This window comes from Solanum dulcamara, chromosome 3 (genome assembly GCF_947179165.1).
Source record: "Solanum dulcamara chromosome 3, daSolDulc1.2, whole genome shotgun sequence".
NCBI lineage: Eukaryota > Viridiplantae > Streptophyta > Magnoliopsida > Solanales > Solanaceae > Solanum > Solanum dulcamara.
The window spans coordinates 80,614,086-80,638,962 of record NC_077239.1 but is presented as its reverse complement, the minus strand read 5'-3'; the positions used below and the strand labels follow the sequence as shown (position 1 = coordinate 80,638,962).

The 24,877-nt window shown below is 34.5% G+C and overlaps 2 protein-coding genes across 2 annotated transcripts; one reads left to right on the top strand and one right to left on the bottom strand.

Moving 5' to 3' along the window:
* The first annotated feature begins 9,840 nt into the window (after nucleotides 1-9,840).
* Nucleotides 9,841-21,234, top strand: LOC129881916 (small ubiquitin-related modifier 2-like). The gene is made up of 4 exons (XM_055956032.1): nucleotides 9,841-10,036; nucleotides 11,464-11,616; nucleotides 20,957-21,083; nucleotides 21,167-21,234. The coding sequence occupies exons 1-4, from the start codon at nucleotides 9,956-9,958 to the stop codon at nucleotides 21,232-21,234; spliced, it is 429 nt and encodes a 142-aa protein (XP_055812007.1). The 5' UTR covers nucleotides 9,841-9,955.
* A 1,887-nt stretch (nucleotides 21,235-23,121) lies between these two features.
* On the bottom strand, nucleotides 23,122-24,402 carry LOC129881915 (putative F-box protein At3g16210). The gene has a single exon (XM_055956031.1). It carries the CDS (start codon nucleotides 24,352-24,354, stop codon nucleotides 23,245-23,247), a length of 1,110 nt encoding a protein of 369 aa, XP_055812006.1. The 5' UTR covers nucleotides 24,355-24,402; the 3' UTR covers nucleotides 23,122-23,244.
* Between the last annotated feature and the right edge of the window lie 475 nt (nucleotides 24,403-24,877).

Below are 24,877 nucleotides of genomic sequence, written 5' to 3'. Positions count from 1 at the left end.
AACTCTAGTAGTACTAGATTTCTTTCCTCCATACTTACTTGCACATCTATTCTTCCATATATGCCAACATACAAAGATAGGAGTGGCCTGCAACATGAGCTTCTGAGCCTCATTACTGGACTTGGCAGTCCACCACTTCATCAGTATGCTTCTCAGTGAGCAGGTCCCTTGCATTATCCCTCATGAGCTAGAGAAGTGTTGCCAAATATGCTTGGCAAAATTTCCTGAAGCAAATATGTGATCTACATTGTCCAATCCTGGTCTGTAACAACAAGAACATGCTGCTGGTACTACTCCAAATTGGATAAGTTTATCATTAGTAGGGAGTTTCTGTCTCAGAGCTCTCCATAGTAGAAAAGACACTTTGAAGGGAATGTTAGTGTGCCAAGTGCACCCATCAGTCAGGGTCTTGGCTCTTTTCTTCCTAACTAGTTCCCAGGCTGATTTAGAAGTGAAGTTGCCATGTGAAGTCAACTTCCAGCAGGCTTGATCAGCTGTGTTAGGGTGATAGACTATCTTAGTGTCTAGTATCTGCTGCACCAGCTGAGGTGGGGCATATTTTCTGATTTTCTGCACATTCCACTCCCCATTCTCAATATATTCAGATACTCTAGTATTGTTGAGTCTAGGTAGATGGTTGTTATGATAAGCTAGGGGACCAATACCCAACCAATCATCCCACCAGAAACTACTTGTACCTGAGTTGATGTGCCAGTGTATATGTGGCTCAATATCAATTTTATTAGCCATCATGTGCTTCCACATAATAGACTGACCTGTGTGCCATTTTTTTATCACAGGATGAGCCCTCTGGCAGTACTTAGCCTTTAGAAATTCTCCCCATAAAGTCTTCTTAGACCTGAAGGTCCACCATTGTTTGTATTGCAAAGCTAAGCACACATCTTGTATTTTCTTCATACCAATACCCCCTTCCTCCACAGGATAGCTGAGGGTCTCCCATGATGCCCAGTGATATTTCTTCTTCTCCTTGTCCCACCGGTCGAACCTTCTTGGATTCTTCCATATTAGCATTTGTAATGACCTGGTGAATGACTCCAGTAGCCCGCAGCACTTTATAGGGGTTTAGGAGCATTTTATTGGCGATGCACGAGGAATTAGGAGATTTTGTCAATTTTTCATGTGTGTTACCCCAAAGATTTTTTAGGTGGTGGGTGTTCGGGTCAAATTTTCTTGGATTATTCTATAGTAGCATCCGTAATGACCTAGGGAATGACTCCGATATTCCCGCCGTCAATTTAGAGGGGCTTAAGAGCATTTTATTAGTGACGCAACAGGAATTAGGCAATTTGCTAGTTTTTCTTATGTGTTAGCCCACAGATTTTTAGGTGTCGGGGGTACGGGTTCAACTTTCTTGGATTTTTCCATAGTAGGATCCATAATAACCTGGGGATGACTCTAGTAGCCCGGCGGTGCTTTAGAGGGGTTTAGAAATATTTTATTAGAGACGCAGCAAGAATTAGGCAATTTTATTAATTTTTCGTATATGTTAGTTCAAAGATTTTTTAGGTGCCGGGTGTTCGGGTCAAATTTTCTTTGATTCTTCCATAGTAGCATCCGCAATGACCTGGGACGATTAAGTATCCCCGCAGACAATTTAGAGGGGTTTAAAAGTATTTTATTGACAACGCAATAGGAATTAGGCGATTTTTCTAATTTTTCGTCTGTGTTAGCCAACGGATTTTTATGTGCCAGGGGTTCGGGTTAAAATTTCTTGGATTTTTCTATTCTAGCATCCTTAAAGATTTGGGGAACGACTCTAGTATCCTCGATGATGCTTTAGAGGGGTTTATAAGGAATTATTAGTGATGCAACAGAAATTAGGTGATTTTGCCAGTTTTTCGTGTGTGCTAGCCCACGGATTTTTAGGTGCTACGGTCTGGGTTGAAATTTTTTGAATTCTTACATAGTAGCATCCGTAAGGACCTGGAGAACGTCTCTACTAGCCTCGAAAATGCTTTTGAGGGGTTTAGGAGCATTTTATTAGCGACGCAATAGGAATTAGACGATTTTGCCAGTTTTTTGTGTGTATTATCGCATGGATTTTTCAGTGTCAGGGTCCGGGTTGAACTTTCTTGGATTCTTCTATAGTAGCATTCATAATGACCTGGGGAATGACTCGAGTTACCCTAGGGGTGCTTTAGTGGGGTTTAGTAGCATTTTATTGGAGACGTAACACGAATTAGGCAATTTTACCAGTTTTTCATGTATGTTTACACACAGATTTTTAGGTGCCAGACGTCCGGGGCAAACGTTCTTAGATTCTTTCATAGTAGCATCCGTAACAACCTGCAGAATGACTCTAGTTGCTTCGGCGATGCTTTATAGGGGTTTAGGAGCATTTTATCGGCGACACACCAAGAATTAGGCGATTTTGCCAATTCTTTGTGTGTGTTAGCTCACAAATTTCTTAGGTGCTAGAGGTCCGAGTCGAATTTTATAAGATTCTTTTATAGTAGCATTCGGAATGACCTGGAGAACGATTCCAGTATCCCCGATGACTCTTTAAAGGGGTTTAAGAGCATTTTATTGGCGATACAATAGGAATTAAGCGATTTTGTCAGTTTTTCGTGTGTGTTAGCCTACGGATTTTTAGGTGTCGGGGGTCTCGGGTTAAAGTTTCTTGGATTCTTCCATAGTTAAATCCGTAACAACCTGGAGAATGACTCCAGTAGCCCCGGCGATGTTTTAGAGGGGTTCAAGAGCATTTTATTGGTGATGCAACAGGAATTAGGCGATTTTGCCAGTTTTTCGTGTATGTTAGCCCACAGAGTTTTTAGGTATCAGGGGTCCGGGTTGAATTTTCTTGGATTCTTCCATAGTAGCATCCGTAACGACCTAGGGAACGACTCCAGTAGCCTTGACGGCGCTTTAGAGAGGTTTAGGACATTTTGTTGGCGATGCAATAGAAATTAGGGGATTTTGCCAGTTTTTCATATGTGCTAACCCACATATTTCGAGGTGTCAGGGGTCTGGATTGAATTTTCTTGGATTCATCCATAGTAGTCTACATACGGACCTGAACAACGACTTTAGTAGCCTTGACAGCGCTTTAGAGAGGTTTAGAAGCATTTTATTGGCGACGCAATAGGAATTAGACGATTTTGCCAATTTTTTGTTGTGTTAGCCCACAGATTTTTAGGTACTGGGGATCCGAGTTGAACTTTCTTGGATTCTTCCATAGTAAAATCCGTAAAAACCTGGAGAATGACTCCAGTATCCCAGCGCCATTTTAGAGAGGTTTAGAAATATTTTATTGGAGACGCAACAAGAATTAGGCGATTTTGCCAGTTTTTCGTATGTGTTAGCCCAAAGATTTTTTAGGTGCCGGCTGTTCGAGTCAAACTTTCTTGGATTCTTCCATTCTAGCATCCTTAACGACCTGGGGAACGACTCCAGTATCCCCGATGATACTTTATAGGGGTTTATGAGCACTTTATTGGCGATGCAACAGAAATTAGGCTATTTTGCCAATTTTTCATGTGTGTTAGTCCACGGATTTTTAGGTGTCGAGGTTCGGGTTGAATATTTTTGGATTCTTCAATAGTAGAGTCCGTAAGGACTTGGAGAATGCTCTAGTAGCCCCAGCAACGCTTTTGAGAGGTTTAGGAGCATTTTATTGGCGACGCAACAGAAATTAAGCGATTTTGCCAATTTTTTATGTGTGTCAGCCCATGGATTTTTAGGTACCGAGGGTCCAGGTGTAACTTACTTGGATTATTCAATCGTAGAATTCGTAACGACCTGGGGAACGACTCTAGTTGACCCGGCGGTTCTTTATAGGGATTTAGTATCATTTTATTGGCGACGCACCATGAACTAGGCAATTTTTCCAAATTTTCGTGGCTGTTAGCCCACAGATGTTTTAGGTGCCGGGTGTTCGGGTCGAATTATCTTGGATTATTTCATAGTAGCACATGTAATGACCTAAGGAACGACTCCAGCAGCCCCGACGGTGCTTTAGAGTGGTTTAGGAGCATTTTATTGGCGACGCACCAGGATTAGGCTATTTTGCCAATTTTTCATGTGTGTTAGCCAATTTTTTAGGTGCCGAGGGTCCGTACCTTCTTGGATTCTTCTATAGTAGCATCCATAACGACCCAGGGAACGGCTCCAGTAGCCCCAGCAACTCTTTAGAGCGATTTAAGAGAATTTTATTGGCGACGCAACAAAAATTAGGCGATTTTGCTAATTTTTCGTGTGTGTCAGCCCACAGATTTTTAGGTGTCGGGGGTTCGGGTCAAACTTTCTTTAATTCTTCTATAGTAACATTCGTAATGACTTGGGGAACGACTACATTAGCCTCGGGGGTACTTTAACGGGGTTTAGGAATATTTTATTGGCGATGCAACAGGAATTAGGCGATTTTGTCAGTTTTTTGTGTGTTAGGCTATGAATTTTTAGATGTTAGGGATCCGTGATAAACTTTCTTGGTTTCTTCCATAGTAGCAACCGTAACGACTTGGAAAATGACTCTAGTAGCCCGACGATGCTTTAAAGGAAATTAAGAGCATTTTATTGGCGACGCAACATGAATTAGGCGATTTTGCTAATTTTTCGTGTGTGTTAGCCCACGGATTTTTAGGTGCTAACATCCGGGTCAAATTTTATAAGATTCCTTAATAGTAACATCCGTAAGGACCTAAAGAATGACTCTAGTAGCCCCTACAACGCTTTAGAAAGGTTTAGGAGCATTTTATTGACAACGCAATAGGAATTATGCAATTTTGCCAGTTTTTTGTGTGTGTTTGCCCACATATTTTTAGGTGCAGGGGGACCGGGGCAAAATTTATTGGATTCTTCCATAGTAGCATCTGTAATGACCTGGAAATGACTCTAATTTCCCCGGCAGTGCTTTAGAGGGGTTTAAGAGCATTTTATTGTCAACGCAACAGGAATTAGGCGATTTTTGCCAGTTTTTTGTGTGTGTTAGCCACGGATGTTTTAGGTGCCGGATGTCCGGGTTGAATTTTCTTAGATTCTTCCATGGTATCATTCGTAATGACCTACGGATCGACTCTAGTAGCCCTTATGATGCTTTAGAGGGGTTTAGGAGTATTTTATTGGGGACGAAACAGGAATTAGCCCACGAATTTTTTAGGTGCCGGGGTCCAGATCGAACTTTCTAGGATTCTTCCATAGTAGCATCTGTAACGACCTGAGGAACGACTCCAGTTGCCCAGGCTGCTCTTTATAGGAGTTTATAATATTTTATTAGCGACGCAATAGGAATTAGGAGATTTTGCTAGTTATTCGTGTGTCTTAGCCCACTGATTTTTAGGTGTCGGGGGTCCGAGTTGAAATTTCTTGGATTCTTTCATTGTAGCATCCGTAACGATCTGAGGAACGACTCCAATAGCGCCGGTGATGCTTTAGAGCGATTTAAGAGTATTTTATTTGGCGACGCAACAGCAATTAGGCAATTTTGCTAATTTTTCATGTGTGTTAGCCTATGGATTTTTAGATGTCGCGGGTCCGGGTCGAAATTTCTTAGATTCTTCCATAGTAGCATCCATAAGGAGCATTTTATTGGCGACGCAACAGCAATTAGGACATTTTGCCAATTTTCCGTTGTGTCAAGCCACAGATTTTTAGATGCCGAGGGTCTGGGATGAACTTTCTTAGATTCTTCCATAGTAGCATCCATAACGACCTGGGAATGACTCTAATTTCCCTGGTGGTGCTTTAGAGGGGTTTAAGAGCATTTTATTGTCAATGCAACAGGAATTAGGCGATTTTCCCAGTTTGACGTGTGTGTTAGCCGATGAATTTTTTAGGTGCTGGGAGTCAAGGTTGAATTTTCTTGGATTCCTCAATAGTAGCATTCGTAATGACTTACGGAATGACTCCAGTAGCCCCAACGATGCTTTAGAGGGGTTTAGGAGCATTTCATTGGCGACGCAACAAGAAATAAGCTATTTTGGCTAATTTTTCGTGTGTGTTAGCCAACGAATTTTTTAGATGCCGGGGGTCTGGGTCGAACTTTCTTGTATTCTTCCATAATAGCATCCGTAACAGCTTGGGGAACGGCTTCAATTGCCCAGGCTGCTGTTTAGAGGGTTTTAGAATATTTTATTAGCGACGCAACAGGAATTAGGTAATTTTGTCAGTTTTTCATGTGTGTTAGCCTATGGATTTTTAGGTACCAGGGGTCCGGGTCGAAATATCTTGGATTTTTTCATAGTAGCATCCGTAACGACCTGAGAAATGACTCCAGTAGCGCCGACGATGCTTTAGAGAGATTTCAGAGCATTTTATTGGTGACACAACAGAAATTAGGCGATTTTGCCAGTTTTTTATTTATGTGTTAGCCCACGTATTTTTAGGTGCTGGGGGTTCGGGTCGATATTTCTTGGATTCTTCCATAATAACATCCGTAACGACTTAGGGAACAACTCCAGTAGCCCCGGCAACGCTTTAGAGGGTTTAGGAGTATTTTATTGGCGACGCAATAAGAATTAAGCGATTTTGCCAGTTTTTCGTGTGTCTCAGCCCACGAATTTTTAGGTGACAGGGGTCCGGGTTGAACTTTCTTGGATTATTCCGTAATAACATCTGTAATGACCTGGGAACAACTCTAATTGCCCCGATGGTGCTCTAGAGGGGTTTCGGAGCATTTTATTGGCGACACAACAGGAATTAGGCGATTTTGCTAGTTTTTGGTATGTGTTAGCCCACGGATTTGTAGGTACCAGAGGTCCGGGTCGAGTTTTCTTAGATTATTCCATATTAGCATCCGTAAGACCTGGAGAACGATTCTAGTTGCCCCGGTGGTGCTTTATAGGAGTTTAGGAGCATTTTATTGGCGACGCACCAGGAATTAGGGGATTTTGCCAATTTTTCGTGTGTGTTAGCCCACGAATATTTTAGGTGCCGGGGTCCGGGTCGAACTTTCTTGGAATATTTCATAGTAGTATTCGTAACGACCAGGAAAAAGACTCCAATAGCCCCGGTGGCGCTTTAGAGGAGTTTAAGAGCATTTTATTGGCGAAGCAACAGGAATTAGGCGATTTTGCCAGGTTTTCGTGTGTGTTAGCTCACAGATTTGTAGGTGCGGGGGTCCGGGTCGAACTTTCTTGGATTCTTCCATAGTAATATCCGTAACGACTTAGGTAACAACTCCAGTAGCCCCGGCAGCACTTTAGAGGGGTTTAGGAGCATTTTATTGGCGATGCAACAGGAATTATGCGATTTTGCCAGTTTTTCATGTGTGTTAGCCCATGGATTTTTAGGTGTCGGGGGTCCGGATCGAATTTTTTTGGATTACTCCATAGTAGCATCCGTAATGACCTGGAGAACGATTCTAGTAGCTCCGGCAGCGCTTTAAAGGGGTTTGGGAGCATTTTATTGGCGACACAATAGGAATTAGGAGACTTTGCCAGTTTTTCGTGTGTTTCAGCCCACGGATTTTTAGGTGATGGGGGTCTGGGTCGAACTTTCTTTAATTCATCCGTAATAGCATCCGTAACGACCTAGGGAACGACTGCAGTAGCTCCGACGATGCTTTAGAGGGGTTTAGGAGCATTTTATTGGCGACGCACCAGGAATTAGGCGATTTTACCAATTTTTCATGTGTGTTAGCCCACGAATGTTTTAGATGTCAGCGGTCCGGGTCGAACTTTCTTGGATTCTTCCATAGTACCATCCATAATGACCTGGGGAACGACTCCAGTAACCCCGGTGACGCTTTAGAGGGGTTTAGGAATATTTTATTGGCGACACAACAGAAATTAGGCGATTTACCAGTTTTTCGTGTGTGTTAGCCCACGAATTTTTAGATGTTAGGGGTCCGGGTCAAGATAGACATTTAAGAACCTCCATAAAAAATTGAACCAAAGTGTCTAATAGGAATAATTTATTATGAGTTTAAATGCTTAATTATTACAAGCCTTAGTTCAAATGTTGAAATGAAATTTATTGACAAATTTGAGAAATTATCCATATATTAAGCTATTTTTGAACAAAAGTATCTTTTTATGTTTGGAGGTAGGTCTAATTATATTCATAGATTACTTTTTTAGATATGGCTTATATTAATGTGATGAGTTGCTTTTTATTTATTTATTAACTTGTTGGAAGCAACAAAAGCAAGAGACGTGTTATTTAATTGTGAATTATTCATATAAGAATATCATTTTTGGATTTTATCTATAAATTGCTCTCTCAAATGGAAAATTCAATGGTGAAAGAATGTTTTAGCAATTCAAACTACTATAACCCCCCCCCCCCACCCCACCCCACCCCCCACCCTTCCCCGTATTTGAAATTTATAATTTTTTACGATTATTATAAATTTATAATAATAATAATGATGATGGAGGACTTGAAACAGAAGGTATACTAAGAAATAAGGCGACCTTTGAGAGTAGACAAATGATACGACTTACTGCTTTTATCTACGAAATTTGGTGTGGGAAGCTTCTTCAATTCATCCGACTTCACATCAAAATATATGATTGTAGATGTGTTATCTAGGAATCGACAAAAAAAATTATGATCTCTACACCAATATATGCACACTAATAGTATCAATCCATCGTGTCAGCATAACACTTAATCGAATTCTTCATTATAGGTGAGTTTTGCAATTCTATGCCAACTTGATGATTTTCCAAGTGTATAAACTCGAATTCATTAGTATCAACTCGTTGTAATAACAATTTTTTTAAAATATGTTATCTTCTTTATTTATACATATTTGACTCAATAAACTATTAAATCGCAGGCTATTCCAATTGAGGTTGATGTGTATACTTAAAAGATAAACATATATTATTTAGTTAGGTTAACTACCAATTAGACGTTTGAAAACACACAATTTTTTTAAAAAAAAAAATTATATCAAAAGTATTTAATAAGATCACTTTCTATGAGTTTAGATGTTCAATTGGAACAGATCAAAAAAGAAAAAAAAGAATGAGACAAGTCTTATTTCAAGTTGTGTATACGTAATATTTTTCCAACTTTTGAAGATTTGATATATTTTATATTCATATTTTTGGATAACTTTACTCTGTAGAAATATTTTCCACAATAGTATTTTTTCCAAACAGAGTAATAGTTGAACTGGCTACTTAAATAAAAGCCTTTGGATTATTACTTTTTAAAGATTTGATATAAATTTTTATTTTTATTTTTTTGATGGATTTCTTTTGCATATATTTATGCCTCAGTAGCAAATCTTTCTAAACATAGTAAAAGTTAAACCACTAGCTAACTAGTTAAATTTGGATTATTATTTTTCAAAAGGATCTTTTTTGAAATTATTAATCTGGCTGCTTTACTATTCCCCTCTGTACCAATTTATGCTAGGTAACATGACTTGACATGAAATTTTAAAAAAAAAAAAAAATTAAAATTTATTATTTAAAATAAGTCATAAAATAAATTATTTTATTAAGAGCAAAATTGATATTTTAATGTGTCATTCTTTTTGAGATTAATTAAAAAAAAGCGAGTCATATAAATTAAAAAAAATAAAGTACTATATTTTTTTTCATACTATTTTTATATGTTTTAATCGAACCAAAGGTCCATCAGAAATAATTTTTTTATCAACACAAGATAAGGAGAAAGTTGCGTACATACTGTCCTGCTCAAACCTCATTCGTGCTATTATTGTTATTGTCCTTTTTAAATTATATATATGATTTGAAAGCACAATTTTTAAAGATTTGATGTGATGAATTTTATTACTATATTTTATTTTTGGATAGTTTTTTTCAGCATTAATTGAACTACTTTTTCCTTTGCTTCTGCCTCTAGATAATACACAAATATGAGAAGAATAACTTTTGTACTTTTTGTGACTTAACATCTACTTCACTCTTGTTTTATTTTTGTCATCTCTCTTTATATTTCCTTCTAACTGTTGTTATTTTTCTTCACTTAAACTCCCTCTTTTTTTCCCCTAGAAATTAAAGATAGAAGAAAGAAAATGGCAGGAGATAAGAGAAACAAAAGGCCATTTGAAGAACCAAGTGAGAAAATCTATTTAAATCTCAAAATTAAATCTCAGGTTAATTCCTCATTTCACTTTATTCACTCTCTATGTTTTTCTTTTTAGAGTCACTATTGATGAATTTAGTAGATTGTTTTAGGAGACCTTAATGACTATAGATCGAATTTGTTCAATATATGTACATGCACGGAGAAAGGTACCATCCCTATATATCCCGAACCCAATAGATGAAAAAATTTGTGATTTGGAACCTATAAACTAAAAATCTTTGGCCCGCCTCTTTGTGTGTGTTTTAGCTTGTTCATGAAATATTTGTCATATTTTGCTTTACAAGAGTCAAACAATATCAACATTTTTAGATTATTTGTTTTCATCAAATTAACATTAGAAGAATTGCAAAATATGTAGTACTTTTCATTTAGTTTCTTAGTATATAAATTTTAATTTTTAAATATTGCACTAATGTAATAAAAATTAGCTTCGAAAAATAGTTAAACTGACTTTTAAGACATGAAATGTTATAACTATTTTTGGACAAAGAGAGTATTTTATTTCCTTGTTCAAACAACTGTAGTTTTTTGTTAAATAAACATGAAAAATTTCGAAAAAATGTCTCTACTTTTATATTATTACTAGTAAATTTCTCCGCTCAAAGTAAAAGGCCAAAGTAAATTTCCGAACTATTTTCTAAATACCTATATAATAAAAATAAATTGTAAATCATTCGAGTATTTACTATACACATTTCTCTCAACAAATATTTGAATAAACAATTGATGAGCTTACTAACCATATATAGTATGATTTTGGGTTTTCGTGCATATGAAATGTTGGGTTTTAAAAGGCGTGCATGGAAAATGAAGGGTTGCGGCTTTTCTGAAGGGTTTGATTTTTATGAAAAGTTGTAATTTTTTTGAAGGATTCTGACTTTTTTGAAGGATTGTGAATTTTTCGTAAGGCACAATAAACATTTGTTTATACAATCCTTTGTTGTATACAAATAGAGCGGTTTTCTTTCATTTCTAACAACAAATTTTCCAAACTTTTTCTTCCTTTGCACCAATAAATTCTAGTGTATTTTATTGTTGTTGAATGGTTTGCTGACACCGTGATTTTAGATATCGATACACCGGTGAGTAAAAATTATTTTATCCTAAGAAGAGAATAATTTTTTTCTTAAGGACACACTGTGCATTTAGTGAACTCGATTTTTTTCTTTGAGAAAAAATCTTTTTCTATACTATTACTGATCTGTTCAGATTCTATTTTCTTTACTGGCTTTAAGTATCTTGTTTTAAAAATGTTCTTTAAACTTTGTTATTTCTTATCAAGTTATCCAAAGTTATTGTTCTAAATATCTTAGTAATACAAATTACTTACATGAAATATTGTAAAACTACAAATATTTTTTCTGCATTATTGTGAATTACATTTCTAATTTTAGAAAATTTTTAATTTCTTTTCTTATGTTTTTATTTTTGAAGGATGGTACATTTATGTACTTCAGAGTGAAGCCTACTTCAATGATGAAGCCATTATTCGAGTCATACTCTGAGAGAAAGCAAATAATAAATTACAAAGCGGTTCGATTTCTCTACGATGGCAAGCGCATTTCGCCGAGAAATACTGTAAATCAAGTAACACCTAATTTTGCGTAACTTAGAGTTAATTATATCGTTAATTCGATATTTTAATGATAGCCCTCGTGTTTAATTTTTTTAATAATTTTTTGTATGTGTTTATTGAATTTTATGAAGCTTGAATTAGAAGATGGTGATGAGATTGATGCTATGTTGGATCAAGAAGGAGGAGGTTCTGCGCACTTAATAATGAAGACAAAATATCACACATGAATATGTTGCACTTTCTTATTTTATGTTTTTTTATTAGAATTTCTGGATTAAAAAAAAGTATGTAGTAGTATTGTATGATTCAACAACAAGATTACTTGTCCCTCTATTAGTTTTACCTGTTCACTATTTCAAAAATAAATTTTTACTTTTATTTATTACTTTTAACACAATTAAGAAAAAAAGATAATTATTTTTTTCTTACTTTACACATAGCATTAATCTTATGTATATATATAAAATAAAATCTTCAACACACATTGAAATCCCTATTACTCAACTTACTTGTTTTTCGTGTTTACGGCAGCCATTCACAAACGACACCCCGCACTCAAACAGTGTCTTCTCCCTTCTTCTTCAAAAGTGCATTTAACTCCCCTTCTTCAACAGGTGCATATAAACCTCTTCACCAGATTTCTCATCCGCCAACTTCCATACAACACATTGAACTATTGGTTTTGATCATCCCCTAGGCTTCTACTGCTTTGTAGTTGCTTGGAACACCACCCCGAATTCCTACGGAGCAAATTGCTGAACCAATTGGCAACAATATTTGACAAAAAAACACGAAGCAAATTGCTGAACAATTGTAGCCATATTTGATTTTGTTTTTATGAAATTTGAAATGGGGACTGGACCCCACAAATCACATGCTCAGTCTCATTTACTAGAAGAAGGTATCTTCATATTCTCAGAGAGAGCTCATGCCAACAAATTTTTTGCACAGCTCGAACTTGTCCCTTGTTACCACTTTAGTCAGCATATCTGCAGGATTTTCATTTGTATAAATTTTTTCAACCTGGATAGATTCATCTCTTCTCGAATTCAGTGATATCTCACGTCTATGTGTTTTGTCCTTGCATGGTACCTAGAGTTCTTGCTCAAGTCTATTGCACTTTGACTATCACAATAGACGACATACTCCTTTTGATTCAAGCCAAGCTCTTGAAGAAATTGTTTGATCCATATCATCTCCTTGCCGGCTTCAGTAGCCACAATATACTCAGCTTCAGTTGTAGACAGTGCAACACACTTTTGCAACTTTGACTGCCATGATATAGCTTTCCCTGAAAAAGTAAACAAATATCCAATAATGGATTTTCTGTTATCAAGGACACCTGTCATATCAGCATCTGTATAGCCCTTCAAGATTGGATTTGATCCTTCAAAACATAAACATTTATGTGAGCTTCCTCTCAATACTTGAGTATTCATTTTACAGCTTCCCAATGATGTTTTCATGGATTGTCAAGAAACCTGCTGACCGCACCAACAGCGTGAGCAATATCAAGTCTAGTGCATACAATTGCATACGTTAAACTTCCGACGACGGAGGAATATGGAACCTTGGCCATGCTCTTTCTTTCTTCCCTAGTTGTAGGACACATCTTCTTGCTCAACTACATATGACCAGCAAGAAGTGTGTTAACAGGCTTAGCGTTCTTCATGTTGAAGCGCTCCAGTAAACGTTCAATGTACTTCTCTTGTGATAGATAAATCTTCTTTTCATCCCTGGAACGAGTAATTCTCATGCCCAAAAGTGTGTTAACAACTCTTTCTTCAGCTCGTCAATTTTGGAAGTATTTCTACCCATAATCAACATATCATCCACATATAGCAAGAGGATGATAAAATCATCGTCAGAAAAATTTTATACAAATACACAATGATCTGAAGAAGTTTTCTTGTAGCCTTGCTCTCCCATAACATATTCAAACTTTTTGTACCACTGTCTAGGAGCTTGATTTAGCCCGTAGAGACTCTTTTTGAGTTTGCACAAAAAAAATTATCATTTACTTTGAAGCCCTCAAGTTGTTTCATATAAATCTCATCTTCTAGGTCACCGTGAAGAAAAGTCATCTTCACATCTATTTGCTCAATCTCTAAATTAAGACTAGTAGCCATGCTAAGAACTGTACGAATGGAGGATATTTTTACAATAGGAGAAAATATTTCGTCAAAGTCAATAGCCTTTCTTTGACCAAATTCTTTAACAACCAATCTAACTTTGTATCTAGGATTCAAGTTGTGTTCTCCAACTTTAACTTTGAACACCCACTTGTTCTTCAAAGATCTCATACCCTTAGGCAATTTCACCAACCCATAAGTGTGATTCTCATGCAAACATTTCATCTCATCTTGCATGGCTTCAATCTATTGATCCTTATGCTCATCTTCCATGGCCTCCTCATAACACTCTGGTTCACCCCCATCAGTGAGTAGCACATACTCATTAGGTGAATAGCGAGAGAAAGGAATACGTTGTCTTGTGGACCTCCTAAGAGGAATATTTGATTTTTCCACAACTTCATGAGCAGGAGTATCATCAATAATAACATCATTATTATCATCAACATCAATATATTGATCGGGGACTTGATTCTGAGCATTACCATGATCATCAAGCTTACCAGCGCCATCCACACTTGTACGAGGAAATTGATCATGATAGACTACTCCATCTGAACTTGAAAATTTTAGCTTCTTTATTTTGTCAATATCTTCAATGGCTTGATTTTCCATGAAGACAATATCGGGGCTTCTCACAAGTTTCTTCTCAATTAGATCATATAGCCTATAACCAAATTCATCAAGGCCATATGTAACAAAGATGCACTTCCTTGTCTTAGCATCTAACATTGACCTCTCATCTTTCGACACATGTACAAAGGCTTTGCAGTCAAATACTTTCAAATGGTCATAGGAAACATCTTTTCCATATCAAACTCTATTTGGAACATCACTTTGCAAAGCAACAGGAGATAAGTTAATAACATGTGCAGCGGTCAATAAGGCCTCACTCCAAAAGAAGTTCGACAACTTTGCTTCAGAAAGCAAACATTTAACTCTTTCCATCAAGGTCATGTTCATCCTCTTAGCCAAACCATTAAGCTAAGGAGTCTTAGAAGGAGTCTTCTGGTGTCTAATACACTGATGCTTGCAGTATTCGTCAAATGATCCACAATATTCACCACCATTATCAGTACGAATACATTTCAATTTTCTTCCAATTCCTCTTTTAACTGAAGCCTGAAACTGCTTAAAGACACCCAACCCTTGGTCTTTAGTCTTAAAGACATAAACCCAAAGCTTTCTTGAGCAATCATCAATGAAAGTGGAAAAGTAGAGTGCACCACCTAGTGTCTTTATCTTCATTGGACCGCATAAATCAGAGTGCACCAACTCAAACAACTTTGTCTTACTTGAAGGAGGGTTAGACTTAAATGAGATCCTGTTTTGTTTACCTGCCAAGCAGTGCTCATAGTTTTTAATTTAGCACTTTGGAAATAGACAATAATTTCTTTCTGGCCAAAACATTGAGTCATTTCTCACTGATGTGGCTAAGCCTCTTGTGCCACAACGTAGAGGAGTTATCGCTCTCAACTGCATTCATCATATTGGCACAAGTAGAAGTCGTAGTCCAGTATAAACCACGACGTTTGTTACCATGAGCCACAACCAAGAAACCCTTAATAAGTTTTCATTTTCTACCACCATTGGTACTAAGATATCCTTCATCATCTAGAACACCAACAAAAATTAGGTGCAAACGAACATCAAATGCATGTTTTACATTGTTCAAAACTAGTTTAGTTTCAATACTAGTTTTCAAACAGATTGTCAAACACCAACCACCCTAGATACAGTCTCATTACTCATACTCAAGGTTCCAAAGTCACCAAGAGTATAGGAAGAGAAAAATTCCTTCCTTAATGTCACATGAGATGCGACACTAGTGTCCACAACCTAGCTTGACTCATCATAAGTAATATTTATCAGATTTGCATCAAGGACTGTAACAAGATCTTTGGTGGAGACGGTGGCTAGGAAATTTTCATTGTCATCTTCTTTATTTTTCTCTTTATCTTTATTCTCCCTGTTCAATTTCCAATAGAACTTCTTTATGTGCCTTTTCATGCCACAATGATAGCACTCAATATACCTAAGTCTGCCTCTAGATTAGTTCCTTCTATATTCTCTATTCTGAGAATCACGATTTTTATTTCTCCCCCTAAAGCCAGTTACCAGGACATTCGAAGAAGAAGAAGAGCCTTGAGATGTTCTTCTCATCTTTTCGTTCAAGTTACTACTCTTGGCGGAATCCATAGAACTCACACCATCTAGAGTAGAATTTGACAATGAAGTTCTAAATATTTTCCAAGAGTCTGGTAGAAAATCAATAGAAGCAAGCCTTGAATTTCTTCGTCAAATTTAACGCCCATAGCAGACAACTGATTCATGATTCCCTGAAAATTATTCAGGTGATCTGTTATCGAAGAACCATCATGATATTTTAAACTTAGCATCTGCTTTATTAAGAACGTTTTATTGTTTCCAGTCTTCCAAGCATATAAGCTTTCAAGATGCTCCCATAGGATAAAAGCATGTGTCTCCCCATAAATATGATTTAACACATTATAGTCAATCTATTGCCTAATAAATTCACACACCTATCTGTGCAACAAATTCCACTCTTCATCTTTTTTATTTTCAGGTTTTATAGTGGTAAAGACTGGTTGATAAAAATTCTTAACATAAAGCAAGTCTTCCATTTTTTCCTTCCAAATGGCATAATTAATACCATTCAAAATAACCATTCTACTAGTGTTGGCTTCCATCGCTTTTCCCAAAAAAAATATATTAAATTAAAGTAAATCTTTTCTGATGTGAAAGTTCAGACTATACTGCAACCACAAAGCATGCTCAGATAAAATCTTGCTCTGATACCAGTTTGTTGGAAAAAATGGATTAACACAAAAATATATATAATCAAAAATAGTAGAAATAAAATAAAAAAATAATGACACTAAGAATTTTACGTGGAAACCCAAATAAGGGAAAAAACCACGGGCTAAGTGGAGCAATCGATATCACTATAGTAAAAAATTTTACACTAGATCGTACCGAGTACAATACTCAAAAATGACTATCACAGACTCAAAAAGAATAACACTCTTTTAATCTCTCACCTTATTAAAAATATCGCTCACACTCTAGGACAGCCCATCATATCCTCCGATACCGTTAAGTCGGGTCACTTCTATCCTCTATCGAGCAACTAAACGGGAGAGGTGGGCGAAGGGTGGATTTTTGATCTATTTCTAAGCCAGGAAGATGCCTCTTCTTTACATTTATTACGATTCTTTCTCCACGAATATTGGAATTTGAATGATTACAGAATGCTTACCGCCTTCGATTCGGTCTATTCTAAGTGGTCCATTGGGTAAGCAGCGGAGGGAAGAGGTCCAATCCTTTCGTGAAGAGATCGGCAATTGATCTTCACTTCTAATGGTTGGTGTTCTGATGATTTCGGCAGGACGGGACTCACGGGGGTTGGGGGAGCCTTCCCCCAGGGAAAACCTAATAAGACTCATTCTAATACTTGAGTTCAAGCTCCTACTTCGAAGTAAGACTAATTTCTTATATATAGTCTATAGAAACCTCAAAACTCAAATATTTCTCTCTATCTTGGTTTGTTGTATTGAATGAGGAGCTGAAGAGCTCCTTGAGCTTTTCCCACCAACCTTGCCTACCCTTTTTGATAGAAAAACACGAAGCAAATTGCTAAACCAATTGGCAATAATATTTGACAAAAAACACGGAGCAAATTGCTAAACAATTGCAGCGATATTTGACTTTGCATTTATAAAAACAAATCATACTTTGTTTTTCGCACATTCTCTAATATGCATGGATGCCAAACTTTTTAGTCCCTACAGTTCGTTCTTCCGTTTTTCTTTATTCATTATGTCTACTTCAAATAGTCCAAGGCAATTACTTCTGATCCAACATGAACTGAATAATGATTGCAAATCTGTTGTTTTATGTACAGAAAATATTGTTATCTCATGTATGACCTTTTGATTTACTTTTCCCTTTCTAAACAGAATAAAATGACGTGATTTCCATAATGTTTCTTGTGCACACATAACTCACTGCCCAAATTACTTGTATTCTGGAAATGCTCGCACTTTAATTTTGGCAGTCTTCACTGGATATGCCTTTTCTTTAATTACATGAATTTTGCACAAACTCATTATCATTCGGTAATATTCCCCTTTTTTTTATTAGGAACGAAGTATTCCTTACGCATTTGAAATTTTGATCAGCTATTACCAGATACTCTTCTGAGATACAAATTCATAATTAGGATTTCACAATGTACGAGCCCGTTTGGATGGGCTTAAAAAAAGTAACTTTTAGGTATGAAGTGTTTTTAGAACTTTGAAGTGTTGAAAGTTATTTTTATAAATAAGCAGTTGAGTGTGCTTATGTTGAAAATAAGTGTTTGCAATTTTAGGGTTAAAAGAATAAAAAGGGTTGTTTGGGAATTTAGTTAAAATATAAGGGATAGAAAAGTAATTTCTATGGTCAAACAAAATGGCTTTAAGCACTAGAAAAAAAAAGTTAGAAATCCTAACTTTTCATTTTTGACTGACTTTAAGAACTTTATGGCTTAAAGTTAGCATTAGACAAACACGTCCAAAAACTAAAAAGGAACTTTAAGTTGGTTTTGACAAACCAATCCAAACGGGCTCTACATTCACATAACTAGACATACAACTGAGGATACATGATGGAGATGCAAGGCCAACACCAATGTATATAACAACAGCTCAAGTTCACTGCGGCATACAACATCAAGCAAATGATTAATCATACGTAATACATTGATTGTAGGTAAGTGCTTTCTACAATTAAAGTTTGCAGGTTAACTACTGACTTACATGGGTATAGTAAATGAGAATAATATGCAAAATTATAAAACATGCATCAGTAGTAAAAGTTATATGTTTTCCCGCTCTCTTTAGGTGTTATTGTTGATTGCACGCAACCTTTTATTTGAATACCTGTTGAATCTAATATGGTACTATTTCTTTGCCTTTCTAGAGACACTTCATCAAATTTTAAGAAGAACACTTTGACGAGTATGAATTCTTATGAGATGATATTCGCAATGATAATGAAATCTATTTTGTGCAGGTGGATAAAGGAGTGTAATTGATCAGAGGCAAAGTATCATGCCAATTCTCTTGCTTTTTATCTTTTTTATGTCGTAAGTTATAAAAAAAAAGTCTTATTTATTCAATATATAATATCTTTTAGGAACCGTTAAATCAAATAGATTAAGAATGTGTACACATGTTGGCAATCTTTTGTGAATTAGAGATGGCTCAACTAGTGCAGTGTGAATGCTTAATTGTAATATACTCTCTAACGTATATTCTGAGTCATCATTTACTCTCAATGATCATATACATTATTTCATCAAACTCAAGAAGATGTATTTTTGTATTTTAATTAACTTTCTTAACTATACAACAAATTCAATAAGATGCATAACACTTGGATTATGTATAGACCTTGTTACTTATATAATTCCAAATCGTTTTTCAAGAGTTAATGCTAAACATTAATTAATAAAGGTAGTATGATAAAATAGTTATGTCAATCATTATTTTCTTAATTTGTAATAAATCCAAATATAATAAGTAAAAGTGAACGAAAGAAGGAAAGAAGGAATAGTGCAAGAACTGCGGTTCTTAAAAGGTGTTAACACTTTTTTTCGATTTAATTTGAACTCTTACCTAAGTTTTTATTTGTACACCATTAATGAAGTTAATTTTATGTTGGATGTAAATTAAAGGGGTATGCAACTTAAATCTTTTTTTGGCCCAAGAGAATAAGTTCTGAAGACTTGATCTGAATTTAATCATTTTTTGGGTAGTTTTCTTTTGACAGTAGTCAACCAAAACTTGTGTACCTTTTTGTTATTTTACTTATTTATGTTCACTACACTATTATTTTTATTTATGTGCTGTCTTTTTCTTTAACAGTTTGAGCAATAATAAGTAAAAGTTACATAAAAATGGAAATAATGCAGAAAAGAGAATAAAGCATAAACTATTTAGGATGGATTTCTACCAATATGCTAATACTAGCTAAAGAGGACAAAAGGGATCCAGTTTTTAAAGTTTTTAACATTGAACTTATTATAGTTTCCCTATTTTATAAGTTATTTATACGTCACATTGAAAGTATTTTGTTTACTTGGACCCGATATTAGAAGGTTATATATTGCATTCGCCTCATATTATAATTTATGGATAACTTGTTCCCCAACTAAACGATTCCTTCGTCCACTATGGAACTTTGTTAAAAGTCAAGAACAAATACGAAACGTTTTGCAAACTATAAGTATATGAATGACTCAAAAATATAACGAAAGGTAAAAATAACAAAGTCCCTTAAAAAGATTTGATGTGAATATATTCATAGCTTTACTCTGTATAATCTTTTTCCTCAATAGTAATTCTTTCCAAACATAGCAAAAGTTGAACTAGTTAGTTCAATAAACATATTCTCAATCTAACATGGATTGCGGTGTGATGGTTAAGATTCCTTCCTCCTTGATTAGTGATTTCGGATTTGAAATTTTAGATATGGAAAAAATTCTATTGGAAACCCCATCCCTAGAAATGAACTCTACAATATATGAATTCAGATTAGTCTGACCCAACCATAAATACTGAATACTGAGTGGAAAAAATAAAAATAAAAAATGACTTGTCAAATTCTTGTTTTTTAATTATTATGATCTTAAAGGAAAATAAATGTATTCATATAGTAGGTAGCTATCTTCTGTATATTATTATTCTCAGTAGTAGCTTTTTCGAAATAGAGAAATTACTTTTACTTTCCTCATAATACACAAATATGAAAAGAAAAAAAAACGTTTTGATTTATTTTGTTACTTTATGTTTAAATTCTACCAATATATTGTTCTTCCCTCTCATCATCTGTTTGTATCTATTTTCACTTTCCTCTCTAAATTTTCCAAGAAAAGGACAAGTAAATAAATAAAGCTCAAAATTAAAGCTCAGGTTCATCATTTCATTCTTCTTTTTTCTACTCAGTATCATATATACGCTTCAGCAATTTAAAATTTAAATTGCATTATTTTGAATTATATATGCACTTTTTAGTTTGCTACGTTCTATCCTCCTCAGATCCCGAGATTACATAGGGTATCTTGTTGTTGTTGCTTTTGTATATATGCACTTTTAGTTGAAATTTTTTGATACTTTTATATGTTTGCTCTTTTCCTTATTTTTCTTTTTTGTAGGATGATACAATTCTTCATTTCAGAGTGAATCCCAGTACAGTTATGGGAGATATTCGAGTTATAGTATTTCGATTTTTCATAGATGGCAAACGTCTATCCTCGAAAAAGACCGTAAATGAAGTAAGACCTTAATTTTTATAATCTAATCTAATTTATCGTTAATTCAACAATTATATAAATTTATTTTGTGTATGTTTTATGAAGCTTGGGTTAAAGATGGTGATGAAATTCATGCTATGCTCCATCAAGATGGAGGAGGACCCACACGTAACCACTAATGAATAACATATCACACATGAAAATGTTGTACTTTCCTAATTAGAGTACTTAGTTATCTTGTACACTTGATACAGTTTATTTGGTCCAATGATAAATTAAGATTTTTGGATTCAGCTCTTCAAAATTTTAAATTTTAATGTTTGATTATTCATCCATTTATATCAATAATAATTTCTTGGTATTCCTCTTTCACATATTTAAAAGAAATGTCATCATCATCCGGTCAAAAGAACAGTATTCTTTACAAATTACTCGTAAAAGGCATTAAAAGTGATATTTATTAATAGTTTTCATCCATTTTATTCGACTATCAAACATCTAGCCTTTTTGCTATTGATTTTGTCGGCATATAAAGCAATACTACCTTTCGAAGAAGTCAATCAATATAATTGATCATTTTTACATATAAAAATTAATTTTGAAAGCTCGACATACTATGTGGGTAATTTTCCAATTCTTTGACCAAAATACACGACCACATTCCATATTTATTAGCATAAGAATTCCACATTCCACGTTGCATATGATTTATAAGTTATATGACTCTTAAAGAATCAAAACATCATAGGAGCACAAAGATGGGACATGTTGGAATCTCTTTACATGAAACTTTTGTTTTCCCATTGTAATTTGGGGATTTTTCAAGTCTCAAAATCAAATAAACTCATAGTTGGCTCAAGAATAAGGCTACTAAAGCATTTGTCCCAATTTTTATTTTTATATATATCATTAATGTGTGTTTATAGTTTATAACTTTATATATAAAGCGTAAGAATCTTATTATATAACTTGAGAAAAATTATTTCAAATTAAAACATATTAGCTATTTATTGTAATACAATACCTTGGTTCATGTACTTGAAAATCTTATTGATAGATAATAAGCTATAAGTAGTTTAATACAAAGTTCTAAAATATCAAAGAAAGTGCTATTGTTATTTTAACAAAAATCTCTTTTGAAAAAAATTGAATAGAAAATTTGTTTCGTTCCTAATGTCATGACTTTATAAGAATATTGTTTCATTCCTAAGTTCTAAACTTGTTTTTGTGTTTTAGTTTGGAATAAATTACGTGATTTAGTTATAATTAGAACTGAAATAGGAATGAAGAACTATTGTTAGAGTTTTTTTTTTAATTTCCTACCCCCCAAATTTATTACTTTTTATTTTATTTTCTAATCAATTTTAGGGTTCAATTAATTCAAAAGTAACTATATGCTCAGGACACTCCAACACAATATGCTTGAGCTTCAAACTCCTAAATTTGAATAGACATTGTTCAATCTAAAACTCCAAAGACAATTTTCTTAAATTTCGCATAAGAATCTTCAAGTTACTAGAAGGGTGTGTTTGGTATGGAGGGGAAAAAAAGGGAAAATATATTTTTATTTTTTTCATATTTTGATTGGATAAAAAATTTTAAAAAATATTTTCTTTAGAAAAATAAGTTCCTTAAAAATAAGGATAATGAGTTTACACCTTTTGTTATACAAATATAACCATTTCAATCAAGTAAAATATATTAAGGATTGTTGTTTATTAAGGACCAAAATAAAACATTACCTATACATTAGGGATCATTTGGTTATTTTCTAGAATTTGTTTTCCTAGTTCATATTGAAATAAGTTTTCTAGTTCTAGTTTAATTTGATTTTTTAATATTATAAATACGATTGTCTTCAAACATAAAAGCTTTTGAGTTTATGAATAAAATATTCTCATTTTCATCTTAAGATTTCGACTTTTCAAAATCTTAAACTTGAATGTTCAATCGTCTATCCATATTTACCAATAATAAATTTCATGACTTAAAAAACAAATTGAAAACATACCAAATAAAGATGGAAATTAAGAGGACATCATAAAGAAACGATTATTATACCAAACTTAAAAGTTCAATATTACAAGTTGATTGCAATTTCTTAGGAAGTGAATAGTGCAGCATAGTAATAAACTTTAAACCTAACAAAACTCAATTTCATAAAATCACTAGTTCTACCTTCAACCTGATCAGCTGAATTGCTTTCTCTTGCGCATGATATTGAGTTTTGGAAAATATATACATTCCGAAAATATTGGAATTATGTAATGTCGCAAATCTTTGGACATTTGAATTTCCTTAGTGAATCCATGTTGTTCTGAATTATAGATGACAGAATATTGAGACTGAACCTTCCTTATCTGAAAGAGAATTTCATCATGATTCGTGCACTCAGCCAAAAGCACACTATTCATTATAAATCGCTCGCAGTAGATATTGCAATTAATAGTCATTGATAATCTCCATTCGTCTTGTTCCATGATCCAAAGGTCAAAGGTTTTGCTAGATATTAGACCACCATATAAGCCAATATGGCCTTTGAAAGAAGTCAATCGATACAATCGAGTGTTTTCATCTATAAAATCTGGTTTTGGTAGCTCCTTCAATTCATCTGATTTCACATCAAAGTATATAATCTTAGAAGTTTGACCTACTAAGTGGTGAATTCTCCAATCTATTGACCAAAATACCCGACCTTCAATGTTTATTCCCGGACTGCACTCCCATGATCTTACATTGAGTTCTTGTATATGAAGACTTGATCTCTTCCCCCAACTATTTCTAGTTACATAAAAGACAGCGTAAAACGATCTATAGATCAATATAACCTTATAGTCATCAACATCAGAATCATAGCAAAATCCACACGCGTGTGGAGTTGTGCCGCTGTAAGGTTTAACATATGGACATTCATAAATTCCATATTCATTAGTATAAGGATTCCACAAAGTATATAATTTATAAGCTAGATGACTTTTTAATAGAACCAAACCGTCACATGAGCACAAAGCTGGGACATGTTGGAATCTCTTTAGAGGAAACTTTTGTTTTCTCATTAGGATTTTGGGATTTTCCAAGTCTCGAAACTCAAACACACCATCGTTCGTCTGTACTAATAATAACTTTTTGGAACTCGACGTTTTAGATTTATCATGATGAGCTTTTCTGAATACCTTGTCACATATTAAATTTTTCCATGACTGAGAAACACATTGAAAACGTAACAAAGATTTAACACGTGCCATAATAAGGATTAAAAATAGGATATCATGAGGAATAAAACACATACTATGTTCCATGGCTGACCTCGTTGAGCTGAGGAAAAGAGCTGTCTACTTAGATTTATGTTTAAGTTTGGATTTATGTTTAAGTTTGGAGTAAATTATAAAAGAAGAAACGTATTTTAGTTAATGTAAAAAAAAGGAAACAAAAAAATCGTGGTGGTTTAGAACTTGAATAGGATTCAAGAACCATTGTTAATTTTTTTTTAATTTATTTATTTCCTACTTCCAAAAATATACATCTTAGTAAAATTTATTTGCACCATATTATATTCTCTTATTTAGCCTTAGAAGGGTATAAAAGTCACTACCCCTTCCTCTACATTTTATATGGAATCTTTTCGTTTTAAATCTGTCACAAAAAGAACATAACCTTACTATAAATAACTAAAAACAATTTAACTTAAAAATATTTTTCTATCCTTAAATAATTTATAATCCTACAAATATCTAGAGATTGTTTTAGATCACAAGTTTCAAAAAAAAAATCTTAAATATCGTGTCAAATCAAAAGGTGTTGCATAAAATAAAACGTTGGTGT

Coding starts and splice junctions, on each gene's coding strand:
- LOC129881916 (XM_055956032.1), top strand. CDS start 9,956: ATGGCAGGAGATAAGAGAAACAAAAGGCCATTTGAAGAACCAAGTGAG. Junction 11,617..20,956: donor CGAGAAATACTGTAAATCAA/GTAACACCTAAT, acceptor TCTTTTTTGTAG/GATGATACAATTCTTCATTT. Junction 21,084..21,166: donor GACCGTAAATGAAGTAAGAC/CTTAATTTTTAT, acceptor ATGAAGCTTGGG/TTAAAGATGGTGATGAAATT.
- LOC129881915 (XM_055956031.1), bottom strand. CDS start 24,354: ATGGAACATAGTATGTGTTTTATTCCTCATGATATCCTATTTTTAATC.